This window comes from Scleropages formosus, chromosome 1, assembly GCF_900964775.1.
Source record: "Scleropages formosus chromosome 1, fSclFor1.1, whole genome shotgun sequence".
In the NCBI taxonomy this organism is placed as follows: Eukaryota; Metazoa; Chordata; class Actinopteri; order Osteoglossiformes; family Osteoglossidae; genus Scleropages; species Scleropages formosus.
Window position 1 is genome coordinate 41739671 of NC_041806.1, and position 21036 is coordinate 41760706.

The window sequence follows — 21036 nt, forward strand, 5'->3', positions numbered from 1 at the left end:
GCGATGTGCACGAACGTGACCCAATCTGCAATCATGTGCACCGCACGAAGACAGGAGGAGAAAAGTGTTGTTCAGTGTCATCGCGCACGAGGAGACGCAGTTTCCACCACATGATGATCGTCATTGCTGAGTTTATTTATTTATTTATTATTTACTGCCATATCATCCACAAGCCTTCGCTTCGACTCGCGTCATTCCCTCAGTGATCTCACGAGCGCCGCTCGTGTTGGCGCTCCTTCCCCCCCTCAGCCACCGACGCGGACCCTGCAGTCCAGTGGACCACTTCTGGATCAGTAGACCGCATGGCTGGAGCCCCACTGGACCGCCACGGGACCACTGGAGCAGCACCCGAGACTGACTGGTGATCCGATGATGACCGCCCCCAAGTGAAGATCCACCGAGAATCCATCGATGAGGCGCGCTGCTCTCCTCCAGCTGGTGGGCGAATCACCCAAAGGAGTAGCACTCACAGAGGGGGGCTGGGGGGGTGAGAGACGCCAGTGTGCAGGGGACACCTGATGCGCGTGCCCGCCGCGCGCCCCCGCGATGAGAGATCCAGACCAGTCTAACTTGACTAAACATCTGCCGTTGACTCATTAGAGCGGCGCGCTCGCGGGCGACGGGTGGACGGATGTTCGTTTCTTCAACGTCAGTCAACAACGGTCTCGTGGAGAACCGAGCGCAGTCAACGAAAAAGTCGAGGGGAAGAAGGAGGGCGATCCTGCTGAACTTGTCCCAATATAAGTTGTCGTTTGTGGTCGGGGGACGAGGCGCGCGGAGTGCGCGTGACGGCGAGGCGCTTTAACGGCGCGCGGTCGGCGGTTTCCCGCCTCGAGCGGTGAGTACAGACGGGCTCCGTGACGTTTCGTCAGGCAAATCCTTCAAGTTTTGCTCCTGTGTTAATATTTAACTGGAAAACGAGGGAAAAAAAATGGCTCAGGTGTCCCAGCTCTTAATATAAATGTTGACACTTTGCAGTTTGCTCACTTCAGACGTGTTTTATGTCTGGGTTGAGTTCAGCCTCAGGTTATTTCCGTTCAATTCATTTGTGTCACGTTCATGAATGAATAAAAAGTCATGTGTTGGCTGCACTTGACATGATAATTGTGACTGAATATAGTGAGTATTAAGCTGTCATTGTGTACGTGCTGTGAAATATTACGGCTGTTTTGTCCCTTGGGAATTATTCATGAGTAATGAAGATGAATGCAAGTTTTGTGGGGGGTGGCATATGTATTGCGTGCTTTTGTCTCTCTATATCTGTCATTTCGAGTGTGTATGTGTGCCTGTGTACATGTAGGTCTTTGTATGTCTATGTCTATTGTACTAAGTGTGTATGCACACATAATTGTGCCTTAGATGAATCCATGTATTGCTTAAGTTTTACATTTTACATTTGATTAATTATATTAACAATAAACAGCATTGCTTCCCTGCCGAGAGAGCATCTAGAATCAGCGGTGAAGAAATACGCAGTCACTCGATATATCTGAATAACCCTATTTCAAATTAATCTGTTTTCACATATATGATATATCAATTCCTTTGTTTTTTATTTTCATGTTTGAGCAGCTGAAGTTTCATCCACCAAAAGAAGGGTGCTTTAATGTCTTTGATTTTAAAAAAGGTAGCATTAAACCACACTTGTCCCGAAATACCACATGCGCTAATAACACACCTGCGTCAAGTAAGTCTGCTATTACATCAGTACTGCTGCCAAACACAAACGCAGCTTTCTTGGAGACAGAGTAAAAGTACAGTGGTGTAGTGTCTATTCCTGTCAGCCAGAACGATGTTCTCGAAGTGCCTCTGGAAGACTGACCATGAGCTGCTGACCAGGACTGACTGCTGACACTTTCTGGGCCTTTTCACTCCATGGAAGAGCCCAGTGAGCTCACAAGTGTTTACTTTTGCAAAGATTTTACTGTGTTTGCTTGCAGAAGGTTTCGGTAAATAATAAATAGTGCACCTGATCGACTTTGCACTCAGAATGTATGGCTGTTCCCAGCCCACCTTCAGGTGAGTATTGATTGCTGTATTTCATCTAGACTTGCGCAATCAGCAGGTCGAAGGTGCATGTCCTTGACATTCCGTGTCCAGTTCATTAATAGGTGTCTGCTGATGTTCCGCTGTTTTTTTCCCACATCCTGTTGAATTTAATTACATTCTGGGCATAGAGAGAACTTACTTAGAACAAGCCTCTTGAAGCAAAGAATAATCAATCTGCAGCAACATTTATCTCACTTTCAAACAGACGAGTTTGAAAAATAATGAGATTCTTTGTTAATGATTTCATAGCCTGAAGTTTTTCTGTGTACTGCCTTCTCAGAATCCTGGATGATGATGCATTTTTAATTTAGTAAATAAGTAAGTGACCCTTTTAGTTGCTTAAAAAAAATCCCATGGTTCATTCAAGACTTCCAGTTTCACGTTTTTGGAAATTTCCTGTATCTATCCTTCTCGGACCCAGCAAAGTTCTTGAAGCCCCAGCCTGAAACTGGCAGTATGGTTTAAAAGTGTTGAATGTTCTCTCTAAGGTGTATTAGGATTCAGCACTGTAGCAAGTACAGATTGGGAGATACACTGGAAAATGTGTGCCCACCAGCATGTGGACAGAAATGAATGACTGCGTCTCAAGGCTATATACTGTTGTCTCCAGATGTAGTAGTGATGAATGTAGTTTAACTTCTTATTCCTCATCCATCAGTGTGACACACAAAATCACTTCTTTATTTACAAATAGTCGTCTGATACAGACATCTGGTGCAACTTTGATAAAGCTGCTTTCCAGTTTTCACACAGCTGAGTGGTGGAGCTAGTGTGAGGTTAGCCTAAGTGTCACCCAAAGACAAAAACATGCAGTAGCAGTACAGTGTAGCTTGACTAGTAGATGTACACAGCAGTAATGGAAGTGATAATGCGCTCCAGGCTTCATGAAGGAAATGATGATGCTGTGATGTTAATGAAGGCACTGAAAGAGAGGCACGTTGTGCTCCCACATTATGCTCAGAAACAAAGTTTTCCACTGTGACAAATGTCTCATGGAATTCACAGTGTGCAGTTGCTGTTATTATGAATGAGAGACATGCTACGTTAACGTGAAGTTGATAATGCCGTGACCGGACCATGAACCCGGTTTAGTCCTCACACCTTCCAATTTTTTTCTCTGCAGTGTCATCCTTGTAAAATTCCAGCCTGTTCCTCCTGCCTGGGGGTACCAGGGACATTTGATGTTCCTGTTAATGATTTACAACTTCAACACCAAGGAGCTTTCCTTATTATCCAGACACTTACTAGAATTGCATTATGAGGGCCTCAGTGGTGAAAGCCTAAACCATAAATGCAGGTGCTTTTAATGCCCAGAACCAAAGGTAATTGACATGGGTGTAGACAGCACCCAAGTTTCAGATGCTGTGTGCCAAGTGCCTTAATTATCACACTAATGGATCTATTTATAGACAGTGTGCGTTAATGTGAGACCATACAACATTTATTGCTCTTCAGTTTGCGAGGGGTTAAAAGAAGAAAAAGGGATGAATCAAAATCTCAGAAAGGTTGCTTGAGGCTGTAGTGGACCTTTGTTGATGTGTTTACTTTTCCGTGTAAATAAACACGTGTGAAAGTGAAGTCTGAATTACGTCACTCAGCAGCACGATGACAGTAGAGCACACTGGAACACGTGACATGAAACCTCATCAGATTGAAGCCACCTGCTGAAGACCAACCCTTCAATTGTGTGCAGCGTTTGCAGTGAGCAGGACACTCAAGGTCTGCTGGCAAACAAGACTGTTGGCGATGCAGTGCATGTCTGGGAACAACTCTGTGGTTTGGTCAGTCACCTTGACTCAAGCAATGCTGGTCCACCCCTGGTTTTTCACGTGGTGATCAATCAATGCATAAATTCTCTGTTAGTCTCCTCTAACAGCCCTCTGAACATCAGTAACATTCTGCCTCTTCTTTGTTGTTAGAAATCAGCATGGACCAGGAAGGTGTGGTTATACATTCTCTCATCTACCTGCCCACAGCATCATTATCCATCTGCTTTGTCCCATGTGATGTTCTCTTTCTCACTGCATGGAGAAGGAAAGCTACAAAAAGCTTCTGATAGGAGAATCTAGAGCTTGAAAATTACTGCTCAGATTGAGCACCTAGAGAGGTGTAATCAGGACTATGCCGTAACTGTTTCATGGTGATGATATTTTGCAGTTATTGATAAGTGCTTCAGGGCGGTGCGGTGGCACAGTGGGTTGGACCGCAGTCCTGCTCTCCGGTGGGTCTGGGGTTCGAGTCCCGCTTGGGGTGCCTTGCGGCGGACTGGCGTCCCGTCCTGGGTGTGTCCCCTTCCCCCTCCGGCCTTACGCCCTGTGTTGCCGGGTAGGCTGCGGTTCCCCATGACCCCGTAAGGGACAAGCGGTTCTGAAAATGTGTGTGTGTGTGTGTGTGATAAGTACTTAGAAATGATCATATGTGCTGGAACATGATGGAATTTGGATGCATTGATGACCTTACTGCTGTAGAAACACAGTGGTGACACTACCTCTACTGAAAGAAAGTGATTACCTTGCTTCTTCTGAGACACACTGACCTTGCCTTTGTTGCAACATGGTGAATACCTTATCTCTGTTGGAACACAGTGAGGACCTTGCCTCTATTGGAACACAGTGTACATCTTGCCCCTACAGAGACATGGGAATGTCATTGCCTCTTAGGAAATATGTCCATGACCTGGCTGCTATGGAAGCTTGGGAATGTCATTTCCTCTCAGGCAATAAGTGCATGACCTCGTTGCTATGGAAACATGAGGATGACCTCACTGCTATGGAAGAAGCCGCCATTGCAGTGGCCAAGAGGAATTGATGGCTACTAAAGCCAATCTAGACATTCTACTCCTGGAATTGAAAACAGGATTCCATTGCTGATGGAAAAGATGCAGCAGGGTTATCGGATCAGCATTAACTAAGAAAAATGTTGCATGATATGGACCGGTCACTTAGATCCCACCCCACATTTGCAGCGCTACTGATAAGGTTTCAGCTTAGTAGTATTCGGCGAGAGCTCAGAAAAGCAGCAAATGGGGAGCTCCATTTCAGTGTTAGTGCGTCCCTGTAGAGAATGAACTAAAGTTCTGAGCTGGTGGCAATATTAATCTTATTCCATTAGTCTGGGATTAAGTCCCAAAAGTTGTATAACAGTAGTTATACAATTATTAAAATGCATTTAGTTATCATCTATTAGTGAATGTAAGTATCTGTTGTTTACATGTTTTTATAATAAAATCTCCAGCTGTTCAAGTTGTTTTATTTAACTTGTAGGATTATATTTTGCACCAAGTATGTTAAATAGAAACACTTTTTTCTAAGTGCTGAAAAAGACAGCATTAAATCAGCAAGAAATGAGAAGAATTCATTAGACACAATTGCACAGTAGGTATTGGTGGAGCCTCACGGTGCCTGGGCTTGGTGTTCAGATGTGGGTTTGAATCTGGCTTAGTCTGTGTGGAGTTTGCATGAGAGCAAAGTCAACTCACATTAAAGTGAGTTCTTCCGTGTGCTCTGGTTTCCTCCCACAATCCAATGACATCATGTCTCAGGTGAACTGGTGACTCTAAATTTCCCTCACAGTGTACGTGTGATCAAGTGAGTGGGCTACATTCCTTTGTTGTGTGGATAGGTAGATAATTTCACATAGCTTGCTGTAGTGCATGTGGCATTGTATGTCACCTTGGTCAAGGGTGCTTACTAAAAAATAATATTTAATTAATAATAATAATAATAATAATAAGTGACAAGCATAGTCGTAGTTGTTTGGAAGGTTCAAGAGTAGGCATGGAGACGGAAGGAAGAGTACTGTCTCTGACCATGCCTCCTGTGCCATTCTGAGATTGATGCAATGAGAACAGCCATCAGTCACTGTTGTCACTTTGCCTCCCTTGGGTCACTTGCTCCCCTGCTTCCATACCCTGTGCAGGATGTCCCTGCTGTGCCCCCACTGAGGAGCGCTCCAGCCAGCTGCTTTCTGCTAAATGACAGGACAGTCACTGGTACCTCTGAGAGACTGGAGGCTGGAGGTACAGCTGGACAGTAGCCCAGAAAATGAGAACTAAAAGCTTCACTGTCCATTGGTGGGGTTTACGGAGGGGGGGATGTCAGTCAGGTTCATCTCTGATGTGCAAATTAGCCTGTTTTCTTTTTCTTTAAGCCATGGGCACAACATTGTTCACTGGGGAGTGGGAGTAAGCAATCAGTTTGAAATCTAACAGGAGTTGTCAGAAAAATAGCATTGTCTTCTCATCAGGTTGGTCCTCCATGATCCAGAAATAATCTCTCTCTGTCACTTACTACAGAATGGTGTGGGGAGCAGCGGGCTTCATCATCTGTCATCTTACCTGTGTGTCTTTGGATCTGAGTGCTCTATCTCGAACGTCCTGTCATCCAGCACTTGAGCAGTTTGGGAGCTGCTCTGTATGAGACCCAAGCCTCTCTGGAGAAATCATGTTGGAGTCCGGAGCAGGAGCTCACGGGATCAGTGTCATGGCACATCTGCATGGGTGGAGTCTGGATGGGATGAGTGAGCTTGATGCATTGATGGGTGTGGGTCTGGAGCGTAGGTGGGTAGGTTTTGAAGCACAAGTCGGTGTAGTGAGCCTATAAGTGTGGGACGGATGCATTGAGGAGCAAGGAGAAGTTCGGTGTGGAGCAGCAGTCACTACCATTTGTACTTGGTAAGAGGGACACACATAGCCTTGCGGCAGATATCTGGAGGAGCAGACAACTATGTGCATTACTATATTGTTCCATTGGGAACTTGAAATTGGCTTTTTGACCTTGTAGACATGCAGCTGTTACTGTAACTGTTTTTTAAAGGTATCATTTGTTTGCTTATTTAGGTGAATTTAATCTTTTTTACTCCCTGGTTATTGATGTTTACCACAGGAGATTAACATATCTACTGATAAACAAGCAAAAAAATGAAGCTCGATCCCCTCGTTAGACTGGAAGGTTGGATTGTTATTGGTATTGAACATGGTATGATAGGTTGCCCCGCTGAAATTGACACTGACTGGAGAATATCACAGCATGGCCCAAGTATAGAGAGACTAGCCCATAAAGATCTCACTGATGCCTGTAAAATGATAGGTGGGTAATGGCTTTGATTTCAGTCTTCCAAAGTGCCAGGTATCCCACAACCTCCGAAGAAGTATTGTCCGTCTTGTGAAAGGTAATATTATTCAAAGAGAACAGCACTGTCCGCAGATCTCTTGCTCCTGCCGGAATGACACTGTGCTTTTGAAGATGCGCTTCAACAGCCCCAGTGAAATGCTGGTGCGGGGGGAATCGGAGGAGCGCTCGAGGTTCTCGTGAGGTTTACAGCAGTCTCTGAGTGTTACGAAGAGTTGCCGAGAGCTTCTTCCCAGTTGTGCGCACTTAGATAGAGCGGCCGGCTGATTTATTAATCTTCTTCGGTGACTGTACGGAGCCAGGTTCTTTAAAGAAGAATTGGCACCGATCACAGAGTCTGTCATGTTAGTCAGATGTGATTTGTTGCCAGATCTTGCTGGAAAATAATTTGGCGGAGTAGCGAACAGTATTTTCAAAATGCTTTATGCAGCTTCTTTTGTGTCCTTAGTACTATTTCACTTTTATGTCAGACAGACAGTTTCTGTCCCAACCCTAACAGACTTTACAAAGACTTAAAGTGGAGGATTAATTTCTTGAAAATGATGGATTTATAATTCAAACCAAATGTTGTGTCAGTGGATGTCATTTTTATTAAGAATATTTAGCATGTCAGTTTATTCATCACTAGAATTAGACCACAAGCACTAATTGTGTCGTCGACAATTGATTCTACTGATAGGGTCATCGCTTTTTATTAAACTGAAAGGGCTGAACGGAGATTGCGGATGGTAGTCGTACTGTTAGTTACTGGATAGTTCACTGTTACCATGGTAATAATAGCCTATTTTTTGGTGGTGTTGTTTGTTTTTCATGTTAACATTTAAAAGATGCAGTCAAAATATCACTGTCTCTTAAAACTGCATAAACAGCTTTTAAACCTAAAAGACGGGTTAATGTATCTGAGAGAATAATTTGAGAAAACAACAAATTTGTTTTGTTTTTCCTTTCATGTAGGCCCATGTAATGAAGGCTTTTCCTTTCAAGTATCTCTCTTCTTGGAATACCCATTAAGCAAACAAGACGGTGGGCACTACGTATTCCGGTTGCTTTGCTGAGATCGCGTCGCAGTCGGGTCAGAATCGTTTTTCTCAAGTCCTCGACAGGATAGGACACGATTAGAAGGCTGGGTTTCTCTCTCAAAGATGTCTTGATGGGATTTGTGTGTGAATCCTGTTGTTTGCCTGCAATGTGGGGAACCATGATTGTAGAGGATGCGTGTTTCATACAAAGCTATACAGAGCTTCCCCAAGCAGCTCGCATCAGCAGGCAGCAGCACAGGGTGCCACTGACAATGGAAAAATTTACTCATGAAGCAGTGATTTCAGGAATGTCACTTCCAGCGCTACGTACGGGCGTCTTTTGAGTTGCATCTGCAAAGTGATAACTGGAGTTTGTTGGGAGAAAATTTTGGGAGAGAAGTATTAGAGCAAACCCCCAGCCGTGCAAAGCTGCCAGCCATGCACAGCGTGCCTCTTTCTTTTGTACAATGGGGGGGTCAATAATCTTGCTTGATGGAATAATAATAATGATGATAATAATGATGATGATAATTATAACCCTTTATCATTATCTACTTGTCCAGAGCAGAGCTGCTGGGGTCTGGAGCCTATCCTGGAAGCAGAGGGCGGAGTAGGGTAAACCCTAAATGTCAGTTCATCACAGGGAAATCACACTCACACTTATACACACACGGACCCGCGCACACACTACGGACAATTTATAGTCTTCAGTTCACCTGAAACGCGTCTCTGGACCATGGGAGGAAACCAGAGCACCTGCGCAAAACCCACATGAAGACAGGGAAAGTCCAACAGACTGCACCAGATTCACATCCAAACCTAAAACCCAGGTGCTGTGAGGCACCAGCACTACCTGCTGTTCCACTGTACTGCCCAGACCTCTATATTGGTGTCATAATGAAAAATTTGAATGGCTTTGTAACACCAGACTTTTTCAGTTGATTTTGTAGCCTTTCTTTTCTCCAGTGTACAATGCAGCCAGTGTCGACCTCCTTGATTTCCACTTGAGTAAAAACACAGAACTGGACCTTTCAGACTTTGCTTCCAGTCCTGTTTGTGGCGTCCGCACCACAGGTCCAGGTTCCATCCAGCTTTTGGATTCCACCCAGTTTAATTGGAGCCTCCCCACTGTTCTGTTTGAATTTGGACGCAAAACACATAAAAGGAGAGAAAAAGCGCCTTTGTACAGTGTGTAATATCTGTTTGATGTGCCAACAGGCTCCAAGCCAGTGCTCTATTTACATGGGGAAGCAAACGGAGACCATGTAAGAGGAGGAACAGGGATTATTTCTTCAGAGAGAGCCTCCTCTAGCCAGCCTCACTTGTGCTAGCATGCCGGTTTACTAATAAGGCTGCGTGCGGCACATTTAAGACACAGAAACAGAAGCGTAAATGCTTAAAATCAGTGTTTATATAGCAACACTCAGATTCGTAACAGTGTAAGGCGCGAAATATCAGTGCTTTTAGTTCTTGTTCAGACGGCAAAAGGAAGACATTTCTCAGCTCTCTATCGAACAGTACACATATCAGTCAAAAATTTGAGTACACCTGGGTAACGGGGCTGCCGGTTCACACACACATCATCTGATACCGCTTGACCCATACGGAGTTGCAGGGAGCCAGAGCCTAACCCCGCAACACAGGGCATAAGGCTGAAGGGCGAGGGGACACCAGTCCGTCACAAGGCACCCCAAGTAGGACTCGAACCCCAGACCCACCAGAGAGCAGGACCTGGTCCAACCCACTGCGCCACTGCACCCCCCTGGCTGCCACTTCATTTACATTTATTCAAAGCAGATGTTTTTCTCCAAAGTGACTTCCAATGAACTCTCTGTAGTGTTATGAGCCCACAAACCTTATTCACCAAGGTGTCTTACACTGCTAGATACACTACTTACACTGGGTTGCTCATCCTTATATCAGTGGAGCACACTCTTTCTGTCACTCACACACTATGAGGGAACCTGAACAACATGTCTTTGGACTGTGGGAAGAAACCAGAGCACTCAAAGGAAACCAACACAGACACCAGGCAAATATGCAGACTCCACACAGACTGAGCAGGGATCGAACCCACGTCCTCTCACACCGTCCTCCTGGCACTGCAATACATTAGCACTACTTGCTGTTCCACCCGTTTAGTTCCTATTCTGAAGGCGAAAGGAGGACAATTCTTAGCTCTCAATCACACAGTACACGTACCAGTCAAAAATGTGAGTACATTGAGTAACGGGGCTGCCAGTTCATTTACATTTATTGAAAGCAGATGCTTTTCTCCAAAAGGAAATACATCTCATAGAAAAATACAGCGAGTGCATTGTATAAACAGAAGGAGAGATTTGGACGCAGACACGTGATTCTGTAGTACAGTCATGTTGTCACATTGCACCCTATAAACCAGCATATGTTATGCGAGAAGGGGGGCGCAGTGGGTTGGACCAGGTCCTGCTCTCCGGTGGGTCTGGGGTTCGAGTCCCGCTTGGGGTGCCTTTCAATGGACTGGCATCCCGTCCTGGGTGTGTCCCCTCCACCTCCAGCCTTGCGCTTTGTGTTGCCGGGTTAGGCTCTGGTTCCCCGCGACCCCGTATGGGACAAGCAGTTCAGAAAATGTGTGTGTGTGTGTGTGTGTGTGTGTGTGTGTGTGTGTGTGTGTGTGTGTGTGTGTGTGTGTGTTATGCGAGTTGCTGCTTATAGAATTCAATACTTTTATGTGACAAACTGTAAAGGAAAGTGAAGGCAAAGCTGGGAGGGTTGGGAAGACATGGCTGCTGGTTTCCCGATCAATCTTGTTAAGCAAATTACTTGTGAAATAAAACGTTTCCAGTAAGTATACCCACATTTTTCAGCAATACTGTATGTCTGTATGGATCATGGAAAAGTGCATTACTCGAAAACCTTATATAAGTCACTTTGTTACAATGCTGTTTTATGTGCGCACCTGACTTACCCTGAAGTACGGTGTCTGACAGTTTTCAAGTGGACCCAGCCTGTGCTTGGAAGCTGATTTTGAAATACATGGACCTGATAACCACGTTCTGATGCCACATGGAATTTCGTACCTAAAGCCTCCACGAGATCGTCCTGGACTGTTAGGGTGTTGCGCTGCATTGTGTCGCTCTGTAGGGAGCCGCGACTGGGATTTGAAGCGAAACCAGTTTAACGCTTCTTATTCTACAGACCGGTACTGCGGCCCTCTCGGCATCATGGGCGGATACAAAGCGTTGCAGGAACTGCCCAGAAACCTTTGGGGAGGCTCGGCTTTGGCGACGTTCTTTCGCCGTCTCCATCCTTCCTTATTTGTGCTGCTCTGCTCATTTTTTCCCCCGGGAAACACAAGCAATTAGCAGTTTTACTTTCCCAGCTGCTTTGCTCAGAGCGCAGTAGGGCTGTTCTTGGAACCTCAGAAAGACAAACTTTGGGATTTACAAGCCTGTGGTTGTGGGTATAGAAAAGAACCGCTCAGAGCATCGCAGATCTGTTGATCGTCGAAAACGGCGCTGCGTGGCTGTTTATCCTTATTACCGAGTGGCAGTGTGAATAGGTTCTGAATGACCTTAAATGTGCTAAATCTTGTTTTGAAAGCACGGTTCCTCTTAACCCATGCTGACATTTGAGAGCACTAAAATAAAATAAGTTTTGACAATTTTAAACATATGTTTACGTGACCCTCTTTACTCAGAAAATGCATCGGAATTAATTGATCCATCGAGTGCCTCTCTGAAATTTAAGCGCTTCTTTCAGTTTATTATGTGAAATGGATTTTTCCGGAAAACAGTCTGGTATCAAATTTCTGTTTTTCTCAATTGCCACTCATTAACACAATTAGGCATAATTTAACCAAACACGTCTTCAGGTTGCCAGCAAATTCAATATCCCAGTATTGCTTTCACTCCATGCAGAAGTCTGTCAGCTCTCCTGTTGGCGTGTTGTCGGAGATAATGTGCAATTCCTGAGCTTTTTTATCGATTTTTCTTTTTGGTAGGCATTGCAATATTTTAATAGGGAGAGGAGGCCCTTTTTTAATGATTTTCTGTGTTCCTCTTCAGTTCTGCAGCTCCTTGCGAGCCGTGGCGGTTTCACAATCGCTGTGCATTTCAGGGCATGTTCGCAAACTCGCGTTCCTATTTCTTCCGCCATGCAGTGGCTAGAAGTTCATCGGACGAAAATAACGCAGCGAGGCTTTCGCAAACAGTCAAGATTAATCCCAAGACAAAAGCAATAAGCCTTACTGCAGAGACAGCGTCGGCTTTGTACTGCGGTGAGCACCTGTTAAATATATGCAGCCCTTCCGCTCGTGCAAAAAGAAGGCGACATCATTTAGAGGACATAATTAAAAGTGTCAGTCGGGGATGATGTTATTTATTTCTTTAACAGACACTCTGCTGGAGTGACTGATCTGGCTTACAGATGATTTTTTTAATGTATTTTTTTTACAGCTGGTTGTTTAGTTAAGCAACTGGGGATCAGTACCATGTTCAGCAGTGTCACACTGTCCCTGGTGACCTCCGCACCTCAAGTCCCTTGTCCCGAAAGCTGCAACACACACTCGCGCACCTTTTTGGATGCAGTGTGTGTGTTTTTGACGGGTTGATTCAGAGCAGATCCTATCACAAGGGCTGTGTGGTCAGTCTCAGCACCAAGGCACCTGCCCTCTATCTTTCAAACTCTCCGGTGATTCCACAGGTGACCCACCTGTCAGGGAGCCACCTGTCCCCGTTCTGTGCGTCAGCCCTGAAGGCCGCGTGCGTAACAGCTCCAAATGATGGAGAAGCTGCTACGTCACGGTGCTTCCCCCTCGGAACAACGTTGGAAACAGGAGAAAGCTGCAAAGGACAAATGAGATTGAAGCGGGACCATTTCAGCCTCGGGTGGGAAGCGATTTTTTTTCATTCCCGTTTTCCTGCAGTCTTCCTTATGCAGCTGTTCATGTATGAGATTAATTTTCTCATTAGCATCCCAAATGGTCGGCACTGTGTGGCTTCAGTTCCATCACATTCTGCATTTCTATGCCGTTGAAATGAAGAGGGATGACATTGTCTGATGTTTAGTAAAGGGAGGGAGATTTGAGAGGAGACACTTTTTACAGAGGATCACCTTTACTGCCTCCATGTGGATATAATGTGTGATTGAATTTCCTAGCATTCATTTTTAAACAAATACAAAAGGGTTTCTTTTTTCTCTATGTGGGATGAGCAGTTTTGGACAAGGCTCCATTTTTTTGGAGAAAAACCTCCTTATGGAGAGGTGTGGCCGCGCGAAGTGGATGTTTACTGAGCCGAGCCGCAATCTCGACGTGATTGAAATCAGGGAGGATCACACCTGTGCTGACAGTAGCTGCAGAAGTCCCATTGTGTGTGTGTGTGTGTGTGTGTGTGTGTGTGTGTGTGTGTGTGTGTGTGTGTGTGTGTGTGTGTGAGAGAGAGAGAGAGAGAGAGAGGACAGTCAGGGCGCCACATCTGTTGCAGCTCCAATAAACCATCTGTTGCGGGGATCATGTCCGGCATGTTCAGCCTTTGTTTGTTTGTTTGTCATTTTGCAGTATGTGGTGGCACAATCTAATTATCTTTTTCTCTAATACGGTGCCAGAACAGTGGACCCAGAAGGGCTGATCCTCCTCAGTACTCGTACAGTGCTCTTTCTGCCTCTTCACGCTTCCAAGTGTTTCAAGTTTTTCGCAAATAAGTATGTCTAGTCATGCCCCGCTTTGAGCGGAGAACCTTAAGCCCATATGAATATGGTTCTTAGCACAATCCTCCCGATACGTGTGCTGAAGTAACTCTGTCATGTTTGGAGGCTGGAAAATGCTCTCAGTTCCAAATGGAGCTTAGGATGACAGCCGTGAGTCACATAACCAATAGATTACATTACGTTTGATTTAATCCACAGAAATGTACACCATTTATTCGGGTGCGACATGCTAGATAATTTGTACCACGTTGCATCGCTTCTTTTCCGATGTTTGTGTTCCTTCGGAAAGTCAACGTCTGGAAGGACAAAGGTGTCCGTGTAAGTACGAGGTGAGAGCGGAGGTGAAAGGGGGCGAAACAGACTACAAGTGACGAGACGGCCGAGGAAGACCTTGAATATTTGTCTGTTGCACATCAGGTCAACAGCAGCGCTGTTGGAATAGGCAGGTTTTATATTTATGAGGGGGGTGCGGTGGCACAGCGGGTTTCACCGGGTCCTGCTCTCCGGTGGGTCTAGGGTTCGAGTCTCACTTGGGGTGCCTTGCAATGGACTGGTGTCCCATCCTGGGTGTGTCACCTTCTCCTCCAGCCTTACGCCCTGTGTTGCCGGGTTAGGCTCCGGCTCGCCACGATCCTGCTTGAGACAAGTGGTTTCTGACTCTGTGTGTGTATTTATGAGCAAAAAATGCAAATACACCATTTTTCTTTTACTTACAGCCTGGTCACACTTTTGCATGTTTTCTCCTTGGATCGTGATCCAAAGCACTGCTTTAACAGCAACATCATGAATTCCTACAAAAGATGTCAGCTGTTTTTTTTTCCTTAATAAAAATCAGAAGTCATCTGGCGCAAAGCAAACACTGCAGGAGAAATGAAAGGTAGTACTTGAAATTTAAGGAATGGCACCCAGTACATTTTCTGTTATATGAAAAGCATGAAGGTTACTGACTCATTGCTGGCACTTATATAAGAGTCAGTGGCATCTTTTTCCTCCAAATGAAAAGCTATTCATCTTTCATAGCCATACGTGTGATGTACAGTTGTATGAGGATCATCGTGGGATTAAAAATCACGGTGACAGTTTCAGTAATGAAGATGTTTTCTGATTGCTAATTGTTTGTGCAACTTTCTGTTCCTCAATGGTCTTGAACAATCTTGTGGTGATCTGTTTAATACTTCAGCTTTTTATGCCGCACCGCTCGAAAAAAGCACTTTTTGTCTTTCCTTTCACCGCAGGAAATCAGAACCAGCTCGATCCCGACCCAGAGACGCTGCGCCATGTGCCCCCCGCAGCCTGTCCCCCCTGCTGACAGACACAGCTAGCCCCACCTTGATGGAGATGGAGCAGTATCCTGGGGACGAGTCGGGGCTGGGGAACGTCACCAACTGCTCGGGGGCTCCTGGGGAGGTAGCGAAGGCGACGACGGCGACAGAAACAACACTGCTGGTGCTCCTCCTGGGGGCTCTGACCCTCATGACCGCACTGGCCAACGGCGGCGTCATTGCGGCCATCGGCACCACCAGGAAGCTCCACCTGCCAGCCAACTACCTCATCTGCTCGCTGGCCTTCACCGACTTCCTGGTGGCCGCCCTGGTGATGCCGCTGAGCACGCTGTACATCGCGACGGAGACCTGGTCCCTGGGACGTGTGGTCTGCGAAATCTGGCTCAGCGTGGACATGACCTGCTGCACCTGCTCCATCCTGCACCTGTGTGCCATCGCGCTGGACCGATACTGGGCCATTACTGACGCCATTGAGTACGCCCGCAAGAGGACCGCACGCCGCGCTGCCGCCATGGTGGCCATCGTGTGGACCATCTCCATCTTCATCTCCATGCCACCCCTCTTCTGGAGGCACAGTCAAGGGGCCAACGCCAGCAATCGCAGCCGGTGCGTCATTGAGCACGACCACGTGGGCTACACAATCTACTCCACTTTCGGGGCCTTCTACATCCCCATGGGCCTCATCCTCATCCTGTACTACAGGATCTACAGTGCCGCCAAGACGCTGTACCAGAAGCGTGGCTCCACCCGCTATCTAAGCAGCCGCAGCACGGACAGCCAGAACTCGCTGGCCAACTGCCGGACAGCACACGCCCTCTGCGTGTCTGACATGTCCAACTCTGACCCCACACTGGAGTTTGACAAGCTCCACGTGACCATCCGCATCCCGCCCTTTGAGGCAGAGGTGGAGGGCTCCAGTGAAAGGAGCCAGATCTGCTCTTCTCGGGAGAGGAAGGCTGCCCGCATCCTAGGTCTCATCCTGGGTGCCTTTGTGCTCTGCTGGCTGCCCTTCTTCATCAAGGAGCTGCTGGTAGGCCTGCACCTCGTGCACCCGTCACCTCAGCTCTCTGACTTCCTCACCTGGCTGGGCTACGTCAACTCGCTCATCAACCCCTTGCTGTACACCAGCTTCAATGAGGATTTCAAGCAGGCCTTTAAAAGATTGCTGCGGTGCAAAGACCACGCATAGACACCCCCGGCACCGATATGAGGGACTGAAAGAAGGCGTTTTCTGTTGAACGCTTTTGTTTTCCAAGTGAAATTTTTGTTTGCCTTTCTGAAATAAAATTATCCATAAGATGCACGGTTCCGTGTAGAGTATTTACGGAAAAGTCTGAGAAAACTGATTTGTGCACAGATAAACTACATATATGCATGAATATACATGCAGACAAAAAAAATCACATATAATCAGACACTAGGGAAAACTTGGCAATAATTTAAAAGATGTGTATATGGTTAGGGATCATGAGTTGTAACCTGAGCGCTGACAGTTCGGATGTTGCTCCCAACTCTGCCATATTACCCATAAATACATTGCTTTGCAGTGAAAAGCTGTAAGGTGCTTTGATGTATGTATCAGCTGAATAACGGAACCAGCGCAGCGCTTAGAGCTTCATGTTCTACTCAAAGGAAGAGTAAGTTCTGCTACCGGTGTGGTTTTCCCGCTAAGGGAGGGAACAAATGTGGTCTTCCATTGCCTTTTCTACACATCTTTTGATTGCAGATGCAGAGAGGACATGCAAACTCCACATACCCTCAGCAAGATTTGAACCCGTGTCCAAACACACAGTTCAGGTGTATTGCTGCCATGCTGCTACACTCAAGAGACCAGGTCCAAACGCTGCTCCTCCTGGTTGCATCTCTGAGCACGGTGCGTACCCTGAATTGCTCCAGTAAAAATTACCTAATAAATAAGCGAAGCACGGTAAGCTATTTAGTTTGATAACCTCACAATTTTAAGTCGCTTTGGAAAAAAACTAAATGTGAAATGATAAATACAAGTGTTATACCGCATTTGACCGCTAGGTGGAGAACATGGAAAAAAGAGAAATATGAAAAGTCTGTCCATCTGTATACAACTTACATTTACTTATTTCATAAATCATTTTGTTTGTAAGTCCAACTACTATGTCACTACCAGTAAAATCTTAATAATATATATGACCCTTAATACAGTACTGTGCAAAAGTTTTAGGCACTTGGGGGGGGGGGAAGCTGAGTGAGAATCCTTCCAAAAATAATGCTCTTATTTAATAAACTTCCTACAAAGCTTAGTAACCATCTATCGCCAGCAACCACTTGTCACAGTGAGTTCGGCCAGGTCCTGCTCTCTGGCAGGTCTGGGGTTCGAGTCCTGCTTGGGGTGCCTTGTGATGGACTGGCGTCCTGTCCTGGGTGTGTCCCCTCCCTCTCCGGCTTTGCGCCCTGTATTGCCACGTTAGGTTCCAGTTCGCCGTGACACCGCTCAGGACAAAAGGTCTCAGACTGTCTGTGTGTGTGTGTACATGTACGTGTACCTTCCTTCTTTAACAACATACGAAACCCCTTACTGTAATACTGTAACTTGAATGCTTGGAAATCTAAAATATGCTATTTCCCATTGACGCTAATGCAGAAGACATTAAATAACCGTCCAAAACAAATATTTTGTGAAACGGCTAAGTGCCTAAGGCTTTTGCACAGTACTGGGTATTCACAGGTTAACTTCTGTAAGATCTCAGACAAAGCTACAACAAATAAAAAACTACTCTGTAACATTTTGATCCATCAGTTATCAATAACTGATAGTCCAGTGCAGGGCTGCAGTGGTCTAAAGGTCTTCTGTATCGTGGAAGCAGAATGCACTGGACATGATGCCTCTACAGCGTAAAAAATGTATTTTTATTATTTTTTATTAACTTCAAAGCTACATTGCAATTAAAACTCATTTAATATTCCTGGAAATAAATTGCCTCCCATTTAATGTCTTTAACCAATTCGACACATAAACATGCCCAGTGCTTGTCAGCCTCCGGCCACCTTCAACTTTCTTTATTATTGAGGTAATCACACACACATTTTCTGAACTGCTTGTCCCATTTGGGGTCGTGGGGACCCAGAGCCTAACCTGGCAACACAGGGCATAAGGCCGGAGGGGGAGGAGACACACCCAGGACGGGACGCCAGTCCGTTGCAAGGCACCCCAAGTGGGACTCGAACCCCAGAGCTACCAGGGAGCAGGACCCAGTCCAACCCACTGCACCACCACACCACCCTCTACTCAAGATAATCAATAAAAGCTAAATATAACAGATGCGCCTTGATTCATTATATAGGTAAGGTTACGTAATAATCTTGGCTATAGCTATAGTAAATAAACACAATAATTTATTATCTGATTTATTTGTTTAATACTTATTTATTAACTTGGACCTGCATTAAAATTTAAACGAATTGCAAATGACTGAAAACTCATAGGTTATGTACTCATACACACACTTTTGGAACTGCTCGTCCCATACGGGGTTGCGGGGAACCGGAGCCTACCCGGCAACACAGGGCGTAAGGCCGGAGGGAGAGGGGACACACCCAGGAAAGGACAGGACACCAGTCCATCGCAAGGGATGCCAAGCGGGACTTGAACCCCAGACCCACTGAAGAGCAGGACCTGGTCCAACCCACTGCACCACCACACCCCTAGGTTATGTACTCATTTACATTTATTCACTTAGCAAATGCTTTTCTCCAAAGCAATTTACAATGGACATTATGTACTGTTACCAGCCCACACAGCTTATTCACCGCAGTGACTTACACTGCTAGATACACTAGTTACAATGGGTCACTCATCCATACATCAGTGGAACAAACTCTCTCTGTCACTCACACACTATGGGGAACCTAAACAGCATGTCTTTGGACTGTGGGAGGAAACCAGAACACCCAGAGGAAACCCACACAGACATGGGGAGAACATGTAAACTCCACACAGACTGAGCAGGTATCGAACCCATGTCCTCTCACACCAGCTATGCACTGTGAGCCAGCAGCACTACTCACTTTGCCACCACTTCAAGAAATCCTCAAACCCCTCACTGATCAGTTGACTGTTATTTCTTTTAAAAAAAAAATGCAAAGAAGCAACCAACATTTAGTTAAATGACTAAAATTATTAAAAGCTTTGAGTTTGCAAACTTAAGTGCAGCTTTGATCAGAGCTCCCTAAAGAGGCGAAAATCCAGCCCTGTAGTCTATTTAATTTTGCCATGAAAAGGGTTTTTTAGATATTCAGACAAACCCTGGCATGTCTCAGAAACTGGTTTTCCTTTGAGAATTTACTCAATTTAATTAAGCTGTCACTTTACAAGCAAGGCCCTGAGGCTCAGATACATGATTTATTTGTAAGTCATTTATTTACTGAAGATTATTTCCTGCTGAGTGACAGATTTTACACAAGCAGAATATTAAAGAAGTTCCCAGTACTCCTTAGAACCGTCTTGGTTTTTCAGTTTTTTTTTTTTTTTTTTGACAGAAGTGATACAGCAGACAAAACATGACATGTTGAATCCAAAATGCTTTTTTTCTAATTGATTTGCCATTTTGCATCACCTGTTTTCCACTGTAGCAACATCATTGGACCTATTGTAAATCACAGAAACTGCAGTGGCCACCATCTCAGACGCAACCTTAAAATTGCACGAGTAGTTTTTCACACGTCACACTTCAGTATAGGAACAGCAAAAAATTCTGTGTTTGTGTAAACAAGGATTTAAAAAAAAAAACTTTCCACAGATGAGGCAACAGTCCAGTTACCGAAATACACATGTACCGAAAAGACATGGAATGAGAACTGTTAATATTTTTCAAACATTTTAAAAATATAATTATACATGCAGCAAAAACTTATTCCATTCTGTGGATTTTATCATTTTAGTGCACGTTTCTCTTCTACAAGGACCCACAACTAAAGCATTCCATCCCTCTCCAAGCACTAAATCATGTAGCTCTAAGATTGTTGCTGTTTCCAAAGCAACCAAGGGCAAGCAATGTCAAAATGCCCTATCAATTGAAACTTATTAAACGCTAAGATGGATGCCCTCGCAGACCCGGACAGCACAGAAAAATACATTAAAGAACATATAAATCAACGTGATCCAGCAGCAGGGGCTTTGAGAAGGTGGAATGAAATCAAAACATACCATTTATTCTCTTACTTGACTCCTTTTTCTGATTTTAACATGCAAACTAATGATTTTGACCTTATGAACATAAAAAGGAGGTGTTTGTGTGGTTTATTTTTATTTGCATACTGTATGTGCTACGTTTGGTTCCCTCAAACAACCAGGCAGATCTTAGACTGAAGATTATATGGAGTTTGCATAGGCTTTTCTTTGATGTGTGTGTATTCTCAAGCACAAAGACTAACTGCTTTAAGAGGGCTGAGGTCGCAAGTTCCTTCTATACAGTATGCTGGGTGGCACGGCAGCACAGCAGGTGGTGCGAGGGGATGTGGGTTCGATGTGTGGAGTTTGCATGTTCTCCCCATGTCTGCGTGGGTTTCCTCCCACAATCCAAAGACATGCTGTTCAGGTTCACCCATAGTGTGTGAGTGACACAGAAAGAGTGTGTTTCACTGATGTATGCATGAGTGACCCATTGTCAGTAGTGTATCTAGCAGTGTAAGTCACCACGGTGAATAAGGCGTGGGCTGGTAACACTAGATAGAGTTCATTGGAAATCGCTTTGGAGAAAAGCTGTTGATCTGCAGGACTTTTTTGGTCAGTTGGGACCTTTTTTGCCATACTTCCTGTAACCTCAGAAGGCCTCTGCAGTCGAGTCAGTTCCATCCAGGGAGACAAAGCAGCAGCATTATGAAGAAAGCAGTATC

The 21036-nt window shown here is 45.3% G+C and overlaps 1 protein-coding gene across 2 annotated transcripts; it reads left to right on the top strand.

Annotated features, from left to right (window-relative positions):
* Positions 1-47: 47 nt before the first annotated feature.
* htr1e (5-hydroxytryptamine receptor 1E) lies at positions 48-16375 on the top strand. 2 transcript variants are annotated; one of them, XM_018743618.2, is made up of 3 exons: positions 48-130; positions 250-838; positions 15121-16375. In XM_018743618.2, the coding sequence occupies exon 3, from the start codon at positions 15218-15220 to the stop codon at positions 16355-16357; it is 1140 nt and encodes a 379-aa protein (XP_018599134.1). In that variant the 5' UTR covers positions 48-130; positions 250-838; positions 15121-15217; the 3' UTR covers positions 16358-16375. The 2 variants fall into 2 exon arrangements, with proteins under 2 accessions (XP_018599134.1, XP_018599133.1); XM_018743617.2 differs by having other exon boundaries at positions 48-838.
* Positions 16376-21036: the final 4661 nt, after the last annotated feature.